Consider the following 19,319-nt stretch of genomic DNA (forward strand, 5'->3'; position numbering starts at 1 on the left):
TCATTATTTAGTCAACAGAGTACTGGTGTTCTTCTGCTGCACACAGTTTATTTAACAATATGGTATATAAGTAAGAAATGAGTCTTTTAACCAGTTTATACAGTGATGTCATTCTCTCTTCTTTATATTTATAGTATTTTGCTTAGAACTTGATTTACAATAGGAGAAATAGTAAATCCCCCCCCCCCCCCCAAATTCAAGTTTTTGTTACAGAGGAATGAGGGATTATAACATTTAGTTTTCCTTAGGGTGAATCTCAAATGTGCCCTTCATCCCAAGATAGCACACCGCTTAGTGTAAAATGTAGAGGATGGGGCGTCATCAGAGATGTGGCCTACAAACAACCGGTGATCATTCAGCTTAGTGGACTGGTCTCTTTTGCACACTCTACACTTTACAACATTTGTAAGACAAAAAAGTATGACAAATTCTTTTTAATGTCAAAGCAACAATGATCTACACCCGCAAGACGAATTTTCCAAATTCCAAGCCATAGAGATGTAGACTGCAGTCCTTGGTGTCTGTGAAACCAGTTGGAGCTGTAATTACTTTAGTGATTGTGAGGGGTTTTGTCAGTGTCTTCATGTGTGCCTGTATACATGCCTGTGTATACACAACTGCTGCGGTCCATGTCCTATTTCAATACAACTGAGTTCTCTTCATATACACAAAGAGGAGGGGAACGGTCCCTGAACGCATCGTCTTGGAGTAATAGTACACCCAGTACAACACTAGATCACAATGACAGCCAGGAATGACAGCTTGAGAAGAGAACAAAAACCTGGCCCAATTCCCACACAAAATTATTTTACAGTTTCAACACAAAATGCTTTAAGTTTCTTTTCCAAAGGTACAAAATAAAAAGATATGAATAATATAATGCAATTGTACATTTTCTTTGAGAAAAAAGGGAACGAAAAAGGCATGAAACCATACCAAAAACAAACCAAAAATAAATCGAGTATTGAACACATTTGGTCTCAACCAAAAAATATATTCTTTGTGATTTAAATTTCATATACGAAGCAACTTTTAGGAAACAATTAGATTCCCAATAAGTGTTGATTTTTTTGTCTTTTCAACCAAAGTTTCTTTTTTCTTTTTACAACAGTTGAAACTTTTTACATGTCAGTACAAAAAAACAAAAGAACAAACGAAGCCCTCTAACAGGATAAAGATTCCGAGGGGAAACTAGGAGAAAGAGAGGTGGGAGGATGGGTCCCTGGGAGAGAGATTGGGTTCTTTAGTTCCAAGCAGAAACGCTACAATCCTTCCACAAACTTCTCCAGAGTGTCCCCTGTAGCATCTCCCACCATCCCCAAGTCACTGTTCAGCCCCCCTCTGTTGGGCGTGTTAAGCTGCGGTAGCATGGCGCTTTGTTCTGGTGTCCCCAAATGTCCCTGCTCCATGGACCCTGACAGCGGGCCCCCCCCAAGTCCCGGGTGGGGGGAACCCGAGTGGGGTGGGTGTGGGTGCTGCGGCGAGGGCTGGGGCTGGTTTTGGACCTGCGGCGAGGGACTGGAATGTGGCCGTTGCTGCTGGGGCTGCTGTTGCGAGGGAAGACAGGAGGACTGGACTGGCACGGGGGACCGGACCTGGTTGTTGAGGGCATTTGCTAGTGTGGGCTGGCCGGGGAGGTGGGCTCCACCCTGGGGCTGGCCAGCCAGCAGGTGGGCCTGGGGGCTCATGGGGCTAGGCTGGGCAGGAGAGCCCATCTGCTGCTTGAGGACGGCCTGCTGGGGAAGTTGCTGCTGCTGAAGCATTCGTTGATGCAGTAAGTTCTTGGTGGAGTCCATCCCCATGTTGGGCTGGGCTATCTGAGCCATGGGTGGGATCTGGCCCATGGGTCCCCCAGCGACTCCTGAACCTGCCTGCATGGCTATCTGCTGTTGCATGCGGAGCTGGGAATACGTTGCTGCTGTGCCCTGCGCCTGAGCAGGGAACTGGCCAGGATGGGCCTGAGGCATCACCCCCTGTTGTTGCTGCTGCTGCTGCTGATGTCTTATGAGCTGCAGACGGTATAGATCCTGGATCTGGGAGCTGGTGTGTGCTGCATTTGTCACCTGCCCTTGCGGCTGCTGAGGCTGCTGTGGGGGCATCCCGGGCCTCTGCACTGCACCTCCTGGCATGGACATGTTCTGCATTGTGGGAATGCCGGGTTGCGGTTGCTGACCTGCTTGCTGCGGCTGGTTTGCATGGTACTTTGCTGTTCGCTGTTTGATGAAAGCAGCCATTAGCTGAGGGTTTGATTTGAGGATGTTGAGGACCTGCTGCTGCTGCTGGGGCGAGCTGGGAGACTTGAGGGTGCGGAGGAGGTCCTGCAGGGCATTGGGTGCAATAGCCCCAGGTCTCTGGGTTGTTTGTGGCCGGGCACCAGGCTGTTGTGGAATCAGCAGCCTTTGGCCCTGCTGAGTTTGCTGCCCTGGGACCATCATGGCCCGCTGCATGGTCATGGCCTGCTGGGGGGTCTGGCCTGGGACAAGGCCTGGTTGTTGAGTCTGAGCTGTCAGCATCTGCCCTGCAGCTCCAGGGCACCACTGACTTGGGGGCATGGCCGGTTGCATGACCTGTGGTCCCCGGGGCCCTGGCACCATCTGCATGGGCGGCTGCATTGGTCCGGTCATACGTTGCTGTGGCTGCTGGGGGTTAATGGGTAAGCCATTTAAGTTGACCCGGTAGTTCTGCTGGTTCTGCTGGGCCTGTGCCATCATCTCGATGTGCCGTGCCATCTTGACTGCAGCAAGGGGAGGCTGCTGAGGTGGCTGGGGCGGCTGGGGGAGAGGGGACTGCTGCTGGTGTAGAGGGGAAGCCTGGGGCCCGGGCTTGCCCTGGGACACTGGTGTGTGAGGCTGGCCATTGCGAGGTGCATTGGGAAAAGAGGGAGACATGACGCCTGCTGAGTTGGGGGTCTGGGGCTGGTTGGAGAGCGGCTGCTGGGGCGTCTGTGGAGTGTTAGGCTGGGCATGTGAAGTGGGAGTGCTGGGAGCAGCTGAGGGTGGTGGGGACGGTAGCGGCATGGTTCTGCCTTGCATGGTGGCCATTCTTCTCCTCATCAGTTGGGCCTGCTGGAGCCTGTGCTGCAGCTGCTGCTGGCGAAGCTTGTGCTTGATGTTCAGGCAGAACGGGACAGGACACTTGTTCTCCTGACAGTGCTTTGCGTGGTAACAGCATAAAGCGATAAGTTGCTTGCATACAGGGCAGCCACCATTGGTTTTGCGCTTGCAGCCCTTGGTGTGTTGCACCACTCGCTTCATCTTCTGGCAGGACGGCAGAGAGCAGTTGGCATTGCGACACTGACAAGCGTGGACCAGGGACTGGATGCAGCGTTGGATACTTAAGCGCCGGCTCTCCTGTGGGCTCTTGGAGGCCTCTCCACTCTGGCCGTTGCTGTCATCGTCCAGGCCAAGGCCCCATTTCACCATCTGGTGCTCGTGGCCCTTCACGTTATAACAATTAATGCACAGATCAAAGTCCTGCAGAAAAGGGCAGATGGGGAAATATAATTACAAAGTCCGAAAAACTGTTCTGTCCAAAGTTTAAAAAAATGTACTCTTCCTGTTAAGAATTTTAATATTTCATGTGGTACATATATATTGTTACAAGTTATCCTCATCTGTAATAATACAGACAGACTTTCATTTGTATTATCTTACACTGTGTGATGCTTGATTCTACAGTTTACACACACAGACACACACACACACACACACACGTGATTCCAGTGTTAAACCCAACAGCATACTAACAGTAGTAACTTACCTCGCACACAGTGCAGTGCCAGCGTGTCTCCACGTGGTGTTTGCACTCATTGCAAGTGTAGACAAAGCGGTCCTGTCCCTGGTTGTGCAGCTCAACCAGCATGCACATGGTGCTCCACTTGCACCTCCTGAGGGAGCTGAACTCCCAGTGTTTGTCCCTGGCCAGAGTCAGGAAGGCATCGCGGCCATCCATCAGGTCACAGGAGAGCATGGGGTCAGGGTCAATGATGGGCGGCAGGGCATTGGCCATGGGCCCGGAGTGGAGGTGGATCACAAAGAACACCTTCAGCAGACAGAGAAAAAACACACCGAATTGAGAATTAGAAAAGCACAAGCAAATCTGAAACTGGTATTAAAACATATTTACGTGCTAAACTACTACATTTAATTCACTATCCAATACAAAAATGTTCATTAAATGCCTGCCTATCATTAAAACTGCTTAATATCAAATAGAAATAGACCTCTTTGTGCTTCTCCATGGTAGCGTATAGCTTCTGGGACAGATCATTGGCTACATTCGGCATCCCAGGCTTCTTCTTATTGGCTCGGCTCACGCTGCTCTTGTTTTTACTGGTTTTCTTGTTGTTCTTCTTCTTAGCGTTTTTGCTTTCACTTGGTGTACCCTGTGGGAGATACACAACGACAGAAAAATAAGTTTATTACATTTTTCATATTTTCACTACATTGTTTTTTGACAGAATCTCTCAAACCGTCAGGTTAGTACTCATAACAGTGAGGATTTTAGAATCATCAAAATGCCATGAGCACTTTAGTTACACTGTGTTACTCTTTGTTGTCATTTTAATTCAACTTCTCATTAAAAGATTATTAACATTCATCAAATTCTATTTAAAAAGTGTTAATTATGATATTGGTATATGAAAGAACAACATTATCTATAGACACTTGAAGTGCTAAATTGCTGTCAAAGGCAAATAAAACGGGACTACAAAGTGGAGTTGCATGTCTATAACTTTGCTAGTGCCACAACATCAAACCGTGCCACAATGTTCGCACCTCTGGAGTTTCAGAGACAACTGTGTTCTCCTCCTTCTTCCTCTCCTCCTCCTCCTGCTCCAGCTCCTTGATGCTCTCCTCCAGCACGTTGGGCCAGAAGTCACCTTCAAAGTACGGCAGCTCATTAGCGCTGGTCAGACGGTCCTCTGTCGCCTGTTTGCAGATGTCCTGGGAGGAGGACAAAAACACAATTGATTCAAGCTATTCAAGATGCTTCTGACATGTTTTCAGTAATCTAACATGCTGAGCATGTACAAGTTTAATGTGTTTGCCTGTTTATATCGACAAAGTAGCAGAAGTGTTCTACAAGCTACTTATTTAGAATTCTACCAGGAAATGGGATAAGGGTCATAGCAAATCAAAACCTTACTAAACAACACTAGTCTCGCTTTACAAATCAATCAACGTTTTGCATGCACATGTAAATGTGTCCGTTGTTCTAAATATTACAACTGCATATTAAGTTGTACGCCTTGTGTCAGAAAGTGTTGCCTTACCTTGTAGTCATGCAGAATCCTCTCTGCAAATGCCTTGTCCAACATTTTCCTGTACCACTCCTGCAGCCTCTTAGGCTTGGGGATCTTCTGGTCAGGAGGATGGCAGTGGAAGATGTAGTCGTCTCCTTCACTCGGAGGACATGCCCAAATGTGGCCCTGGGCATACCTGTGGGTATACACAGATCAGAAATAAGACCAAAGAGACGATATGTTAGTTAGGAAATCTGCTTTCTTAGAACTAAATTCCACCACGAAGTTCCCTCCAGAGACTCTTCCCTCTATCTTTCAAAAGGGGAGGCATAGAACAAGTATTAGAGCAAGGCTTACCCAAGTTTCTTAACATATTCTAGATAGCCAATGAGGATCTCATGGTACACTGCTGTTCGTAGAGCCCGAGGTCTGAAGAAGTGAATACTGTCAAGGTATGATATGTAGACCCGTCTGCAGAGGTAGGGGGGGAATGGTCAATTTCACGCATAAAAAGCACCTGAAGTGCCAGTCCTTTATTGCAATGTAGTACATACCTAGTGTTGGGGAATGGGCACTCAGAGCCGTACTCCTGCACGTGCATGCCAAAGAAGCACACATCAACGCCATCAATTTCCTCAAAGGCAAAAAGTGCTTTGGTTCTGTAGGGAAAGGTCTCAGGCATTTCACCCGTGTCTACAAACCTGTGGTATTCAAGAAAAATCAGATATTATATGTGATCTCTAGTCAGTCTTGGAATTATTGCTAGCTGAAACACGTCATAATGTTGGGAGGGCCTGTTACGAACACAACACCCCATAACACTATGTGCAGACTGTGTCAAGATATAAATTAGATATGACTGTTTCTCTTATTTGCACAGGGTGTAAAGGTATGTTGCCCCCAAAACATCGTAAACCCTTAAAATCTTAAACATGTTCCATAGTTCCATAAGAATATAATACAGTACATACATGTTTCACGTCAACAGTTTAAAAAGCCCTATATTATTTTACTGTGACTATAATAAAGAGTCACGAGCTGCCCAAGAAATTGCCTTGTGTGACGCTGCTTTTAGCAACACTCAAGATCATATTGGCACAATTCAGACAAGTGGCCTTGAGTCAATAAAAAGCAAACAGCCTTAAATTAGTCAAATTGAATATAACAGGTCGTTGGACAAGGGCCTCCTCCCTGCACTGACGGGACAAGTAGACTTTGATCGTGTGTGATGAAACAGTGAACGAACTTCTGAGGTAATCAGAGAGGGTGTGCACTCCATCTTGTCAAACATGCCGATTCCACAATCCCTCTTAAGTGGGTATAAACGCTTTATAGAGGGCATTCAGCTTTGTGTGTCAGGGACAACATAAAATATGCTCCAGACAAATGAGAGCTGTGCTAGTGTATCTACAAATCAGCGAAGGGGGGGAGACAGGTATTTGGTTGTCTACAACATTATGGCTTACCCTCATCTCGATTGTTGGCTCTTTGGTTGTTCCTGTATTTGATCAAGGTCATTTTTGTTGATTTAGTTTAGGCGTGCCTGGCCGACTTTTTGTCTTTCAGAGGCTGTAGCATGCTCAGATTTGAAGATATTGGTATCATATGAAACTAGATGTTAAAATCAAATGGTACCATGTCATGCAACATTGTCAGTGAGGTGGCAGAATAATGCTCCAAAGTTTGGCTAAGTTTTAGCAAGGGGAAGACCCGCGTGGCTATTTTCATAGGGTCCCATCACCTCAATATGAATATGGGAATGAAGAAGGAAAACAAGTTATATGGGTACCTCAACTTTACAGAAATGCCCATTATATGCTACTCCCATGCATTCTGCATTCATGCATTTTCACATGTAGTATTGTGAATAGAAAGAGAGACTAGTGAATTCAATGAAAAGTGTATTCATATGTGATGATTGTAGTCCCCACAATAACCATTCAAATTTAGTGAGAATTTTCTGAAACTTGTCAGTGTATAAAAGAACATGTTCTAGGATAGGGTTAGGGTTAATCACAGCCTCATGCAACTTTACAACCACAAACTTGAAACTTAGGACATTTAGAGGAAGTATGGCTTTTCTAGGTATTTTGACCGTAAGGGGGTTTTGGACCAGTTTCCAAGAACATGGGTGCTCCTAATCCAACAAACAAAAAATTTAATTCTTGCAGTAATCTGCAAATTTCAAAAGTTTTTTATAGCCATTCACAACATGGATCTTTCTGTGGCGTCTATTTTTAATAGTAATTTGAGTGGTAGAAAATGGTTAAAAGGTCCAGTGTCAGGCCTTCACGATTAATCGTTCTTATTAATCTCAATTCACCCTGTTCACAATTTAATTTTTAATTGAATTTCCATTTTTAAAAAGATGTTTCATTTTATTCATTTTGGTTTTAATTAAATTTTTTGAACCGAATACATTACAAATGCTACTACTTTCTCCTGTGAGTTTTAAACAGACCGTATAAATAGTCTTTTACTCAAACTAAAGTTCAAAACACCTGTTGATGTCTGTCTTTAGTCTGTTGACTATTTCGGTTTGTTCCTGGAACATGTCAAACATTCTGCACTTAGTGCTGCGTCGTGTTGACTGTTTACATATCTGTGCTCCTCATCATATGTCCATTGTTTGTAGTAGTGTTATGTCATTTTTGAACCCCAACAAATAACCCATATTACAAAAAAAGACTAAACTAATAAAAAGTAAACTAAAACTAAGCATTTTCCAAAAAGAAAAAAGAAAGTACCAAACCTGCTTTAAAAACTAAAACTGAACTTGAAAACAAAGAGTCTAAACAAAATAAAAACAAATGAAAAATGCTAAACTAAAATAACCTTGATTTGGTACAGCCAATTTGTTTTATGGTAAAAAGATAAAAAATAAAAAAATCAAAGCAGGCAACATTGATATTGTTTCTAAGAAGTTCTAAGCGTGTTTTTCCCTGAATCGTCCAGGCCTATCTACTGTGTATCCTGTTTAGTTGTTCATTTTTAATAATCGGTTGCCCGTTTTCATGAATATTTACCACCACCACCAATTCCAAGTAGTCCTTTTTGCTTTATATTTTCCATTTGCATGAACTTGGGTAGACGCTCCCTATTCATTCGCCATCTTGTAATGCATTAGCGGGCAAGGGATGTATAGGATATACTGCTCTGCTTTTCAATGTCACATGTTAAACTCACAGGTGCTGCTTTTAGGTATTGTCGCATCCCAGTTATCAAAAATCCAAATTTCAGGAACAGAAGTTGTCTTCTTCATCCAGAAAAAGGACAGTATTGATAAGAGCATTTTTTGGAACCGTGAAGGCTACCTTAGCTGTAATACGTACCTTGAACTGCGTGGCGCAAGAGAGTTGATTGCGACATATGATCTCAATGCCGGATGGGACAAAATTCCTACACAGTGGACCTTTAACCTGACTCCAAGTCTATTTAACATATAGCATCAACCCAAAAACTGCTTTAACTTGTGCAACATAAGTGAGCATGAGAATGGCCATCACATACTCATATCATAATGTACAATTTAATCAATTAATATTTATTACCAATTTTTGACAAGAAAACCCAATTCCTCAGCTCCCTGCATTCAAATTCTGTATACCCCTGATATGTGCAATCAACTGTAGACCTGCTGCAACCCTCTAAACATCCTCCATCCCCCACCTCTAGCCCTCTCGAAAAATTATAAAAAATTATACATTAAATACACCCAGTTCTCCCGTCTTCCTGTCAGTGATTCTCTCACCTGGCTTTCATGCCTGGTTTAACTTCCACTGTTTTGTCGGAGCTCGCCACCACTCGCACAAACACCTCTCCGGCCTCCGGGTGGTTCTGTCTCTTCAAGTATTTATTCACACGGTCCTCTATGTACATTCCCAATCGTGTTGATTGCAGCCCTTCAGTGTACAAACACACAAGAGAAATGTTTGAAAAATGGCAATTCTTTTTTTTGGGATACTTAAAGAACCTGCAAAGTCTGTTAGCACCGCATGCCATAGAGTTCAGCATTGTTCTCCAGGGCTACAAATAGCAAAGAAAAATATCTGTGACCACAAGGCCACAGAAAAAAAACAAGGTTGTCACTGCAGGAAAGCTACAGAAACAGACATATGCAGGAGGAGGAGGAGGTTTATATTAGCTTCAGTCTTCATTGTTTGAGAGACAAAACTGCAATAATCTGTTGATTTTTTGAAAAGTGCACAAGACAGCACAAAGAAAGCTGATTCAAGGACCTGATATTTGAAACTCAAACGTTGAGAAGTGAACTAACTTTTTGCAGAGAACTTGTTTTCCTTCCGCGTTTTCGCACTTTTCTTTAAACAATTGTCACAGATGAATCTGGAAAGAGAAAGACAGAGATTTTAGACTTTGCTACAATTAACAGACAAAATATGCAAAAACAATTATGTGAATCTACTTAAAGTACAAGCTGACATCTCACCCAGATGGCCAAATGACCTCGTAGTGTAAGACGCATATCTGGTGCATCTTCCGTCCACAATCTTTACATTCAACAAACCTAAAAGAAAAGTAAGTATACAGTCAGTATGAATTTAAAATCAGCTAAAGAGATCACAGATCTCAAAAAAAGTCCTTGCATTACTTGTCTCCTTTCAAGCTAAATAAAACATTTAACGCTGCCTAGTCTCACTTTGCCAGACCGGTCTAGCTAATCCACACAGCCTTGAAGGATGAGAGAAAAACATGCTCCGGCATATTGACATTTTTTTACCCCCTGAACCCTAAAGTCATTTTTACAGTTCGTTGTCCGTCTGGATTATGGACTCATGCCAATAATAATAATATTACACCCACAGCAATGCTACACAAGCATTTGTGTAGTCTAAAACAGTTCTCCTATATGCAAAAAAAAACATAATGAACATAATTCATAAAGCACATACTATTTACATTTCTTCAAAAGAAGGCCCAAATATATGCCGAATCTCAAACCAGTGACGCCATTCTCCTCTGTAAAATGGTAGACATGTATCTTGTCCGCTGTGTATCTTTGATCGCACACTAGACTAGTTTGACTGGATAGATTAATATCTTTCCCACTGAACTCTTTGGTCACGTTGTCTCTCATATATGGGCATACTGCTTGCCTTCACTTCGGACACACACAGAGGAAACACAGAGAAAGGAGCAAGCGGCAGAAATGAGCAAAAATGTGATGAATTATGGACAACAAGTGGATAAATCTCGGATGTAACAGTTTGTTAATGACCCTGAAAGAGGGCACAAGTTCCAGGCTGGATAGAAAATCACCTGTAGAGGCTAGAAAGAACCCAAAAAGACCTCTGTAACCGCTAACTTGTTAGCTTTTAGCGGCAACAATCGGCAAGTTTCTATCTTTTATGGTTACTAAATGATTAAGCTATAAATCAGAGGTGCTGTTTTTGCTCGTTGACGAGCCTTTCGGGTCCCCAGGGTTAAACCAATCACAATTGTTATGGGCGGTGCTAGGCAGCCAGTTACTGTTAATGTAGCACTTCTACATGTGCTTTGACATGGATGACTGATGCACTGGTGATTTAATGCAACTGAAAATTATCAAACACTACCAATTCTCAAAACGGTCTGTTCTAGATGGCCATCATTTGTATATATGTTGTTATCTTAACTGCTCAGACAACAAGCAACAAATGCAACTGTGCCTTTGTAGGATGACATCCTATTAAACTAAGTCACAATGTGGAAGGCAATCACTGCATATCAAAGAACTAAGAGCCTGCAATCTCTAATGGAAAAACTCTCATTGGGAAGGGAGTTTTGACAGTTCCAATCAGCAGGTGGCGCTGTTGTTTTGTCCTCAGGCCTCACTGAAGCTTGGATAATTGATAAGCAAGCACAAAAACAAAGCCAGAATTGGGTGGCAGAAAATAATTTTAAGTCAGGAACTGATTGTTCAACACATATGAGACTAAGTTCTGAAAAGAAGTACAGAAAGAACATGCTTCTATGTCAGTATCAGTCCTTATCTCTGAGATGGTGTAGGGTTTGTGTCTACTTACGGTTCTGGGTCAAGTACATCGTTCTTCTTCCGTTCAAACTGGTCTTTTGATATCATCCTGGTGTGAAAGAAAAGAATGAGAAAAATAAGCGGTAGTGAGATAAACAACACACACACAATAACGTTTTATTGTTATTGTCGTATCGTACTTCTATATTTCTGAAATTTCTTATTGACAGCCGAGTCTATGGGGGTCCTCGATAACAATTCTTTCATCTTAGATAAAAAGCATCTACAAAACATTGAGGCTGGCAAAAAAGGGAGGAAGTTTACATGCGCAGAAAATTTCATATTTCGTGCACAAAAATTGAGAGGCCCACTATTTGCAAACAGTATACTGCTACACCACTATTTCTCTATATAAGGAAATACATTTGCCGAGAGGTGTGTTACGGAAAAAGTGGTAACGTTGTAGTTGTTGTTGTGCTAGTAATTATAAAAGAGAAGTATGGCCCCCAAAGCAAGAAAGCAAAAATATTTTAACAAATTTAACATTTGAAAAAATTGAAACACCGAATGAGGCCCAATCTTTTAACTTTTTTTATAGTGGGTTTATCAATAGGCAGTTTACTTACGTCTGTGGCTGTGCAGGATCATCTCCTAACGTCACACTCTCCCCCTGGATCTCGTTGAAGCACTTCTCACAGAAATGATACCTGTAAAAACACATTTAACATTCAACACTCATTTAGTATTCAGCTATTGTGTGCCCAATACTAGAGTGCACAATATAACACTTGTCTTCTTTGTTTTGTAACAGTGTGAGGAATCCCTGAGCTCCCATTGAGAGTGTAAATGGCCTGCGCTGCAGGAGCCTCATGTCTGTCAGGCTGTGCTGTATCACTACAGCTTCTGTGCTGCTCTGCACTCAAAAGTGCCCAGTTTAAGTGTGAAAAAGGATTGCAGTAACCACGCTTATACAGCAGGGGCCACTAATAATTTATACTTTTAAGGAACTTGGTGCAAGCAGTCATCTGTTTGCTTTCAATTGAGAGGAAAGGGCACTGGTCGGCAACACTGCTTGTGGCCAACGCAATATATTTTCATCTGTCAGGAGCGGGGGCCGCAACACTGAATTCCCTCAGTCCCTCGATAGATGCTGAGCAAAACACAATCAACACACTGCTTTGTTGCTCTGTGGCTAACACTCTTTTGGGTTTAGTCCTCCGAGTGTTTCCCTGTACGTGCAACACTGGAACTTGGCTGATAATAAAGGTTGTGAGCAAAACCATTTTGTTGTCTCATGCCATGTCACGACCTGGAGGCAGAGCCATAAAGCCAAAGCTGTCAGGATGACACCACTGCCTGAATTACAGTGGTCCCTCTAGAGCTCCAGAGGAACAGATCCCAGGCTGCAGGGGGGGGTTAATACTGTTCAAATGGCTGCATTTATTGCCCATTAAAACACTTAATGAACAACTGTTCATGCAAATGTTTAACACGCATGAGACAATTCAGTGAGATTCAAATTCCAATTAGAGCTATTTATTTTTTACCCGATACATAGTTGAGTTTACAGACTTCTATAACTGCAAAGATATACACAGACAAACAACAATGTACACACACACACACACACACACACAAACCTGTTCTGGTAACTGTAGTATGTGCCTCCAGTAGGTATGGTGCAGAGCTGCTTGCCATAGCAACAGAGGGTTTGAGGGGAAAACTCGTACTGCAGACAAAAGCAAGATGACAAAGCTGGAGAACAAACTTCTGACGAATCCTTTGCCTCAGGAGTAGGAAAATTATCAGCCAGAGTTATTTGAATTAAACTCTTCAGCATCTAAATCTGCCTCATCTTAGTGCTGGGTGATGAGGACCCATTACTAAAGTATTTACAATCGCATGGTGAGAAGTAAAATGTCTGCTCATCCTACTGAGTCAACAGTTTCTGTTTTACCAAACAAGGATCATGAGTGAAAGAGGAAGTAAACATTGGGTTTTTGGTAATTTGGCTTAATCTCACCTTCCTCCCGCAGCAGTATCCCAGGCCCTGCATGACAGGGTCAATCTCTGACTCAAACACCTCGGCCAGCTTGGAGCAGTACTTATAGACACGAGATGTCTTGCGGTTGTAGAGCCAAGCGTTGTTGAACATCAGCCAGACATCGTCAACGTATTGCCAGGGCTCTTGGTATTGGCCCGTGTCGAGCTTGCGCTTTATTGTGGACAGGTCTATTGGGTTCTTGACAATGTCAAAGTAGTCCTGGAGAGAAAAGGGCAGATACAAAGTTGTATTATTACATACAAAAGAGCTAAACGAGAGCACCTTAATCTGAGTATGTGCATCCAACAAAACCAAACTTCTATCAACATCATATGAGCAACACTTTTCATAATTTCAAAAGGTTATGTGCATGTGTGCTACGTACAGGGATACCCAGAAGCATAGGGTCTACTGGTTGTCTGAAAGGCAGCGACTCGGGGTCCTGCCTGTAGAGAGACTCCAAAGTTGGCATCAGAGCCTGGCGTAACTCCTCGGGCTTAAAGACTGAAATAAAGGTAAGGTATGGGTAAGTACTATAGAAAATATAAGTTAAAAAAAAGATTGTTGGGGGGGAAGCAGGGTTTACTGTAGAGGGAAAAAAAAAAACAGTCATGGGTATCATGACTTGTCAGGTATCAAGATCAAAGAATGGTTTCAAGAGTCAGTGCCAGACTAAAAATGTTGTCATAAATTTAAATGAAAGTCATAAGTCATGACTGTCTCACCGTTGGCAAATATTGGCTGTATTAACATTAGCGGCAATGACAGAAACCCTCTTTGCTTACTGAGTGGATCAATTGCAGACTCTGCAAAGATTGTATTCATCCCTTGGCATTAGACTTACTTTTCCTCCGTGACTGAGAGGGGGATGAGGAGGTTGTGCCGTCGGCTCCACCCTCCTCCTCTTCTTTGGGTTCTGCCTTCATTTCCGGCTTTTTCTCCTCCACATCCATTGGCTCCGGATTTTCCTCTGTCACCTCCTTCTTCACCACCACCGTTGAAGCAAAGTCTTTCTCAGTCTACAGACAAAACGTAAAATGACTCATTATACCACTGTCATGTTTTAAAAATTGACACTACAAAGGCTTGGATGACTGAAAACTGAAAATATCTCTAATATGTAAAAACTTGATATTGTGCAGGATAACATGTTTTCCTTGTGGTTACTTGAGGTGCGAGTTTGTGGGTCACGGAGGAGCTTAAGTGTGACTCCCATGAAATTCTCATTCTTTTGACAATGTTAAGTTCTCAAATTAGGGATAAAGGATTATAACTATATGCTATCACAGGCTAAAAAACAGCATTAATGTCACAAAATGTATTAATATTCACCTTTTGAAAAACATGCACTCATTTTGTTATCTGCCACTTTTAGTTTTTGTTTGGTTTGTTTGAGCAAAACTAGACTGTTGATTATTTTCATCTAGCCGCGTTGTGTGTCAGGGCGGTGCTGTTGTATAGTTTGGATGTTTTTCACAGTAAAAAAAAGATTATGCAATACTTGCAAGGTCAAAGTAATGCGAGAAGGTGACTGTGTCAAATCCTTCAACATCACCAATTTGATCACTCATAAAAAGGATCGCAATGAATGAAGTTCACAAACAATATCAGGAGCAAACTACCAGCAAAACAACAAGAGGAGCAACTTTATAAGAACATTGACAATTAAAATGTATTTAATGTAGCCATAGGTTAAAGCCAATCTGTTTAAAAAGCGCTCTGTGTCAAGGACAAAGCAGATCTGATGTACCGTAGCATCCCTTCTCAAAATCACAAAATTTATTTCAAATCAACTTTCTTTTTTGACTTAACTAAAATTGGCTGAGGGTGATGGTCCACAGATGAAAAGATAATTGGCTTTTAGCCTTGTTTAGGTTCAAGTCTACTTATTGTTTAGATCTATTTAACACTTTGGTAATGGAGTAAGAATTATGTTAACAATGACAAAACCGAGGACATTAAAAATCATGTTTTTTTTATTTTGAACATATTGCTTCAACCCACCTCCATCTTGGGCTCATTTTTGCCACCAGCGGCCTCAAACTCTTGTTGGTCATGGTGTGTCTCTGCTTTCAGCTCCTGGACTGGCAGGTCTGCTCCGACATGCTGTGAGTGCAGGTCAGCGCTGGCAGCTGAGGCCGGGGTGGGCACCCGGTTATCCAGGCTGGTCCCTGGTTGAGACAGCTGAAACACGGGGGGGAGGGGGGGGGGGGGGGGGGGGGGGGGGGGGGGGGGGGGGGGGGGGGGGGATAGAGGTGGCGACAGAGAAAACAAATGAGGTATTGGCATCAGCTCAATTGCTTTTATACATGCAGGGTGGAATCCACCAAAAGATGAACACTTTCCATGTTTATTTGATTGTTCCCTTAAGTTGAAAGATGTAACATTCCCATTGTGATGGATGCTACAAACAGTGTTGAAGATGCAGTTATCAGACAGAAAGGTGGACGTGGATGAGACTGGTTGGTACATGGCAGTCAGAGGGATGGGAATTTGCAGGGAGGGGGTCAGAATGGAGAGCATGCTGAGGGTGTCAGTCTCACCGGCGTGGTAGGGGGCTGAGGCAGGGGCTGCGGCGGGGGCTGCGCCTGTGCTGCTGCAGGGAGCTCCGCCTGGGGTTGGGACTGGGGCTGGGGCTGGGTGGGGTGGGGTGGGGTGGCACCCCGGGCAGGGACAGGGCCGGGGAGGGTAGGGGTGGAGCTGCGGCTGGAGGGCTGGGGATGTGGCAGGTTAGTGGCCTCCCCAGCCGTGGAAGCGGAGGAGGCAGCAGGCGGAGGCGTGGTGTGCAAAGGGGTTTGAGAGGAGGCTAGCTGAGGGCCTAGCGAGAGGCCAAGTGCATTCATGGGGAGGTTTGCGCTCTGCTGCTGCTGCTGGAGAAAAGGACACACACAAGGACAGGCGAACATACGTGCACACACGTTTAGCAGACCCACGTACAGTCATGAGGTTAACCAGTCAAACAACACCATACACACAATTTGAGTTTAGAGAGCATTCTGGGATTGGTACGAGAACAATTTAAGAATTAGTGTGTAGTATGAATGGTGGAAGTAGTTGGCATTTTAGTTCCGCAGCAGCTGGTTGGAATTAGCACACAAACAGTATGCAGCAACTCTAAGGAGAGCATCACTGAAAACAGCCAAACCAATCAGTTATCCAAATGGATTTGTACAGCTCCACACCACTCATCTCTCATCATGTCTCACCTGGGTGACGGCCGCCTGGGCAGGGGGTTGGCCCATGCCAGGCCCCACGGTGATATTCATGGCACCCGTTGCAGCGCCTGCAGTTGATCCTGGAGGAAACTGGGTCTGAGCCAGAAACTGCCCCTGGTTGGCCGTCTGGCCTACCATGTTACCACCACCATGCCCGGCCATCATGCCCTTGGCCTGGGGCATCCTGGAGGGTGACATGCCCATCTACAAGGCAGGAAATGTTGATGTTACTATAAGTAGAGTGACAGGAGTCTCCACTGACCAAACCAGATGCATGGGCCATGGCAAAGATCAATCACATTAGAGGCATTCCAGTTCTATAATAATGCAGTAACGGTTTACAATGAATTCCTTCCATCTACAATAAGACTGTATGAAAGTGCTTGTAACAGTTTAGAAAAAAAAAAGTTTAGTGTTTAGTGTGTCACCCGTTTCTTTCACAGTCTTCCAGCTAGTGTCTATATTGTCTAGTGCTGAAATCACGAGAGTTATCAATTCTTGTTTTTGTTACAAAAGAACAGCTTAGTGCTTTCTTTAAAGTGCCCTGCAAATTTCACCGCAGCTAACTTAGGTTTATTTTTTATTTTTATTTAACCTTTATTTATCCAGGTAAACTGTTTGAGAACCACTTCTCATTTGCAAACATGACCTGGCCAAGAGGCTAGAGAAATAAATAGGAACATACTGTACAACTTTACATAGTCAAACGCATAACACATAAAACAAGCAACTGAATTAAAAAAGACAATCAACCAAGAAAGAAAAAGAATAAGTGCTTAAATATGTGTGTATAAATATGGTTCATAATTGTCAGCAGGAACAAGAGTCAACAATGTAATTTTGGAGGTTTTGCTTAAAAGGTGGAGATTGGGATCAGAGATGTAAGTTTCAAGGTATTTGTAGTATATTCCAGTCATGTACTGCTGCAAAGCGGAAGGCATTACGTCCAAAGGTAGTAGAGGTAGGAGAGGTACTAAATTTAATCCAATTACTCGATCTTTTGTGATAAGTATTATGAACGGGATGAAGAAGGTCATCCAGAAAAACCGGCAAAGTCAAGACAGACCGAGTTTTTTCATTTAAGATTTAAAATATTAAAAATATAGCTAAAGTAGGGCAGAACTTCAACACTAGTGTTGAAAAACTGAACGAAGAGACGGTTAATTAACTTGAGTTGTGTCACCGAACAGGGAGAATGAACCGACTCACTCCTTTTTTTTTTACCTCATTTGTGCCTGGTAGAGCTTGTTTTAAGCTGAGTGCAATCTGTGTATGCTTTGTTGTAAGTCAAAAGTCTTGAAGGTGTGAAATAAATGCTGTAAACTAAGAATGCATTCAAAGATATAAATAATAATGATGAGAATGAAATCTAAAAAATCACATCAATGTCTGGTAATACTACCCTTTGCCTTCAAACCAGCATCAATTTTTATACAGTGGGGGTTGAAAGTTTGGGCATCCCAGGTAAAAATTTGTATTAATGTGCATTAAGAAGCCAAGAAAAGATGGAAAAATCTTCAAAAATTAATCAAATGAAAGATTAGACATTCGTATAATATGTCACAAAAAGTTTGATTTTATTTCCATTATTTACACTTTCGTCTGCAAAGGTTTGGGCACCCTGCAGTTTATAGCCTGCACTGCCTCCTTTGGAAATCTAAGACCTGTCATGGATTGTTCTCAATCATCATCTGGAAAAACCAGGTGATGTCAATCTTAAGGTTTTAAATGCCCAGACTCATCTGACCTGGCCCCAACAATCAGCACCATGGGTTCTTTTAAGCAGTTGTCTAGAAAACTGACACTGAAAATAGCTGATGCTCACAAAGCAGGAGTATCCTCAATACTGAGAAATACAGGAAGATACTTAAGCATCATGCAATACCATCAGGAAGGTGTATGATTGGCCCCAAATTTATTCTGCAGCAGGATAACGACCCCAAACATACAGCCATGTCTTTAAGAACTATCTTCTGCTTAAAGAAGGACAAGCAGTCCTGGAAATGATGGCATGGCCCCCACACATTCCAGATCTCAACATCATCGAGTGTGTCTGGGATAACATGAAAAGACAGAAGGATTTGATGAAGCCTACACCCACGGTTTTCCAAGATGTTTAGAAGAACCTACCAGTTGAGTTACTTCATAAACTGTGCAAGTGTACCTAGAAGAATTGATGCGGTCTTGAAGGCAAACGGTGGTCACACCTAATAATAATAATAATAATAATAATAATAATAATAATAATAATAAGATTTGGATTCCTCCTCTGTTTATTCACTGCATTTTGTTAATTGAGGAAAATAAACAATTGGCATTTCCAGGTTGTTGTTTTTTATTCTTAGTTTACAGCATTTTTTTATACCTGCCTAAAACTTTTGCTTATATATATAAAAAAACATTTATTGTGACATTTTAAATTAACAGCAATTGGTATTAGGTTTTAATGATTAATAAATTATCAATTTAAGCAGTGCCTATGAATGATTAAGGAAATATATAATATGTATTAGAGCCTGACCACTATACATTAGCCAAGCTTATTCTCAGCTGATTTTAGCTCATCATAGATGCAGTAGCTTTAGAAAGTATTTAGACCCCTTCACTCTTTGCACACTTTAAGTTGTAGCCACTCTTACACAGGATAAAAAATTTGCAATAATTACCATAAAACCATAACACCTTATATTCACTGCGGAAGACGGCCTATTATTCTCTACTAAAAGGTCCATGTCTCTATCCCACACCTAGGTTCCCCAAAGCTCTGCTTGGCACAATCTGACTCGATGCTACAATGTGTAGAGCAATACACTTTTTTTTTTTTTTTTTTTTTTTACAAGTTGC

At 42.7% G+C, this 19,319-nt stretch overlaps 1 protein-coding gene across 6 annotated transcripts in view; it reads right to left on the reverse strand.

The window, feature by feature from the left end:
- The window catches only part of crebbpa (CREB binding protein a), a 52,138-nt gene continuing 32,819 nt past the window's right edge, over positions 1-19,319 (reverse strand). The window contains exons 13-32 of one of the 6 annotated variants that reach the window (XM_034856787.1): positions 16,467-16,679; positions 15,804-16,130; positions 15,265-15,444; positions 14,105-14,279; positions 13,646-13,764; positions 13,240-13,479; positions 12,857-12,945; positions 11,843-11,923; positions 11,269-11,325; positions 9,693-9,770; positions 9,522-9,589; positions 8,997-9,147; positions 5,800-5,946; positions 5,603-5,716; positions 5,276-5,441; positions 4,779-4,946; positions 4,223-4,384; positions 3,760-4,041; positions 2,268-3,473; positions 1-1,886 (exon numbers count right to left, since the gene is read on the reverse strand). In XM_034856787.1, coding sequence (XP_034712678.1) covers positions 1,263-1,886; positions 2,268-3,473; positions 3,760-4,041; positions 4,223-4,384; positions 4,779-4,946; positions 5,276-5,441; positions 5,603-5,716; positions 5,800-5,946; positions 8,997-9,147; positions 9,522-9,589; positions 9,693-9,770; positions 11,269-11,325; positions 11,843-11,923; positions 12,857-12,945; positions 13,240-13,479; positions 13,646-13,764; positions 14,105-14,279; positions 15,265-15,444; positions 15,804-16,130; positions 16,467-16,679 — 4,647 coding nt within the window. In that variant the 3' untranslated portion in view covers positions 1-1,262. Of the gene's footprint in view, positions 3,474-3,759; positions 4,042-4,222; positions 4,385-4,778; positions 4,947-5,275; positions 5,442-5,602; positions 5,717-5,799; positions 5,947-8,996; positions 9,148-9,521; positions 9,590-9,692; positions 9,771-11,268; positions 11,326-11,842; positions 11,924-12,856; positions 12,946-13,239; positions 13,480-13,645; positions 13,765-14,104; positions 14,280-15,264; positions 15,445-15,803; positions 16,131-16,466; positions 16,680-19,319 lie in introns of all 6 variants that reach the window. The other 5 variants (XM_034856769.1, XM_034856743.1, XM_034856760.1 and 2 more) reach the window with 5 other exon arrangements.

This window comes from Etheostoma cragini, chromosome 2 (assembly GCF_013103735.1).
Source record: "Etheostoma cragini isolate CJK2018 chromosome 2, CSU_Ecrag_1.0, whole genome shotgun sequence".
Lineage (NCBI taxonomy): Eukaryota > Metazoa > Chordata > Actinopteri > Perciformes > Percidae > Etheostoma > Etheostoma cragini.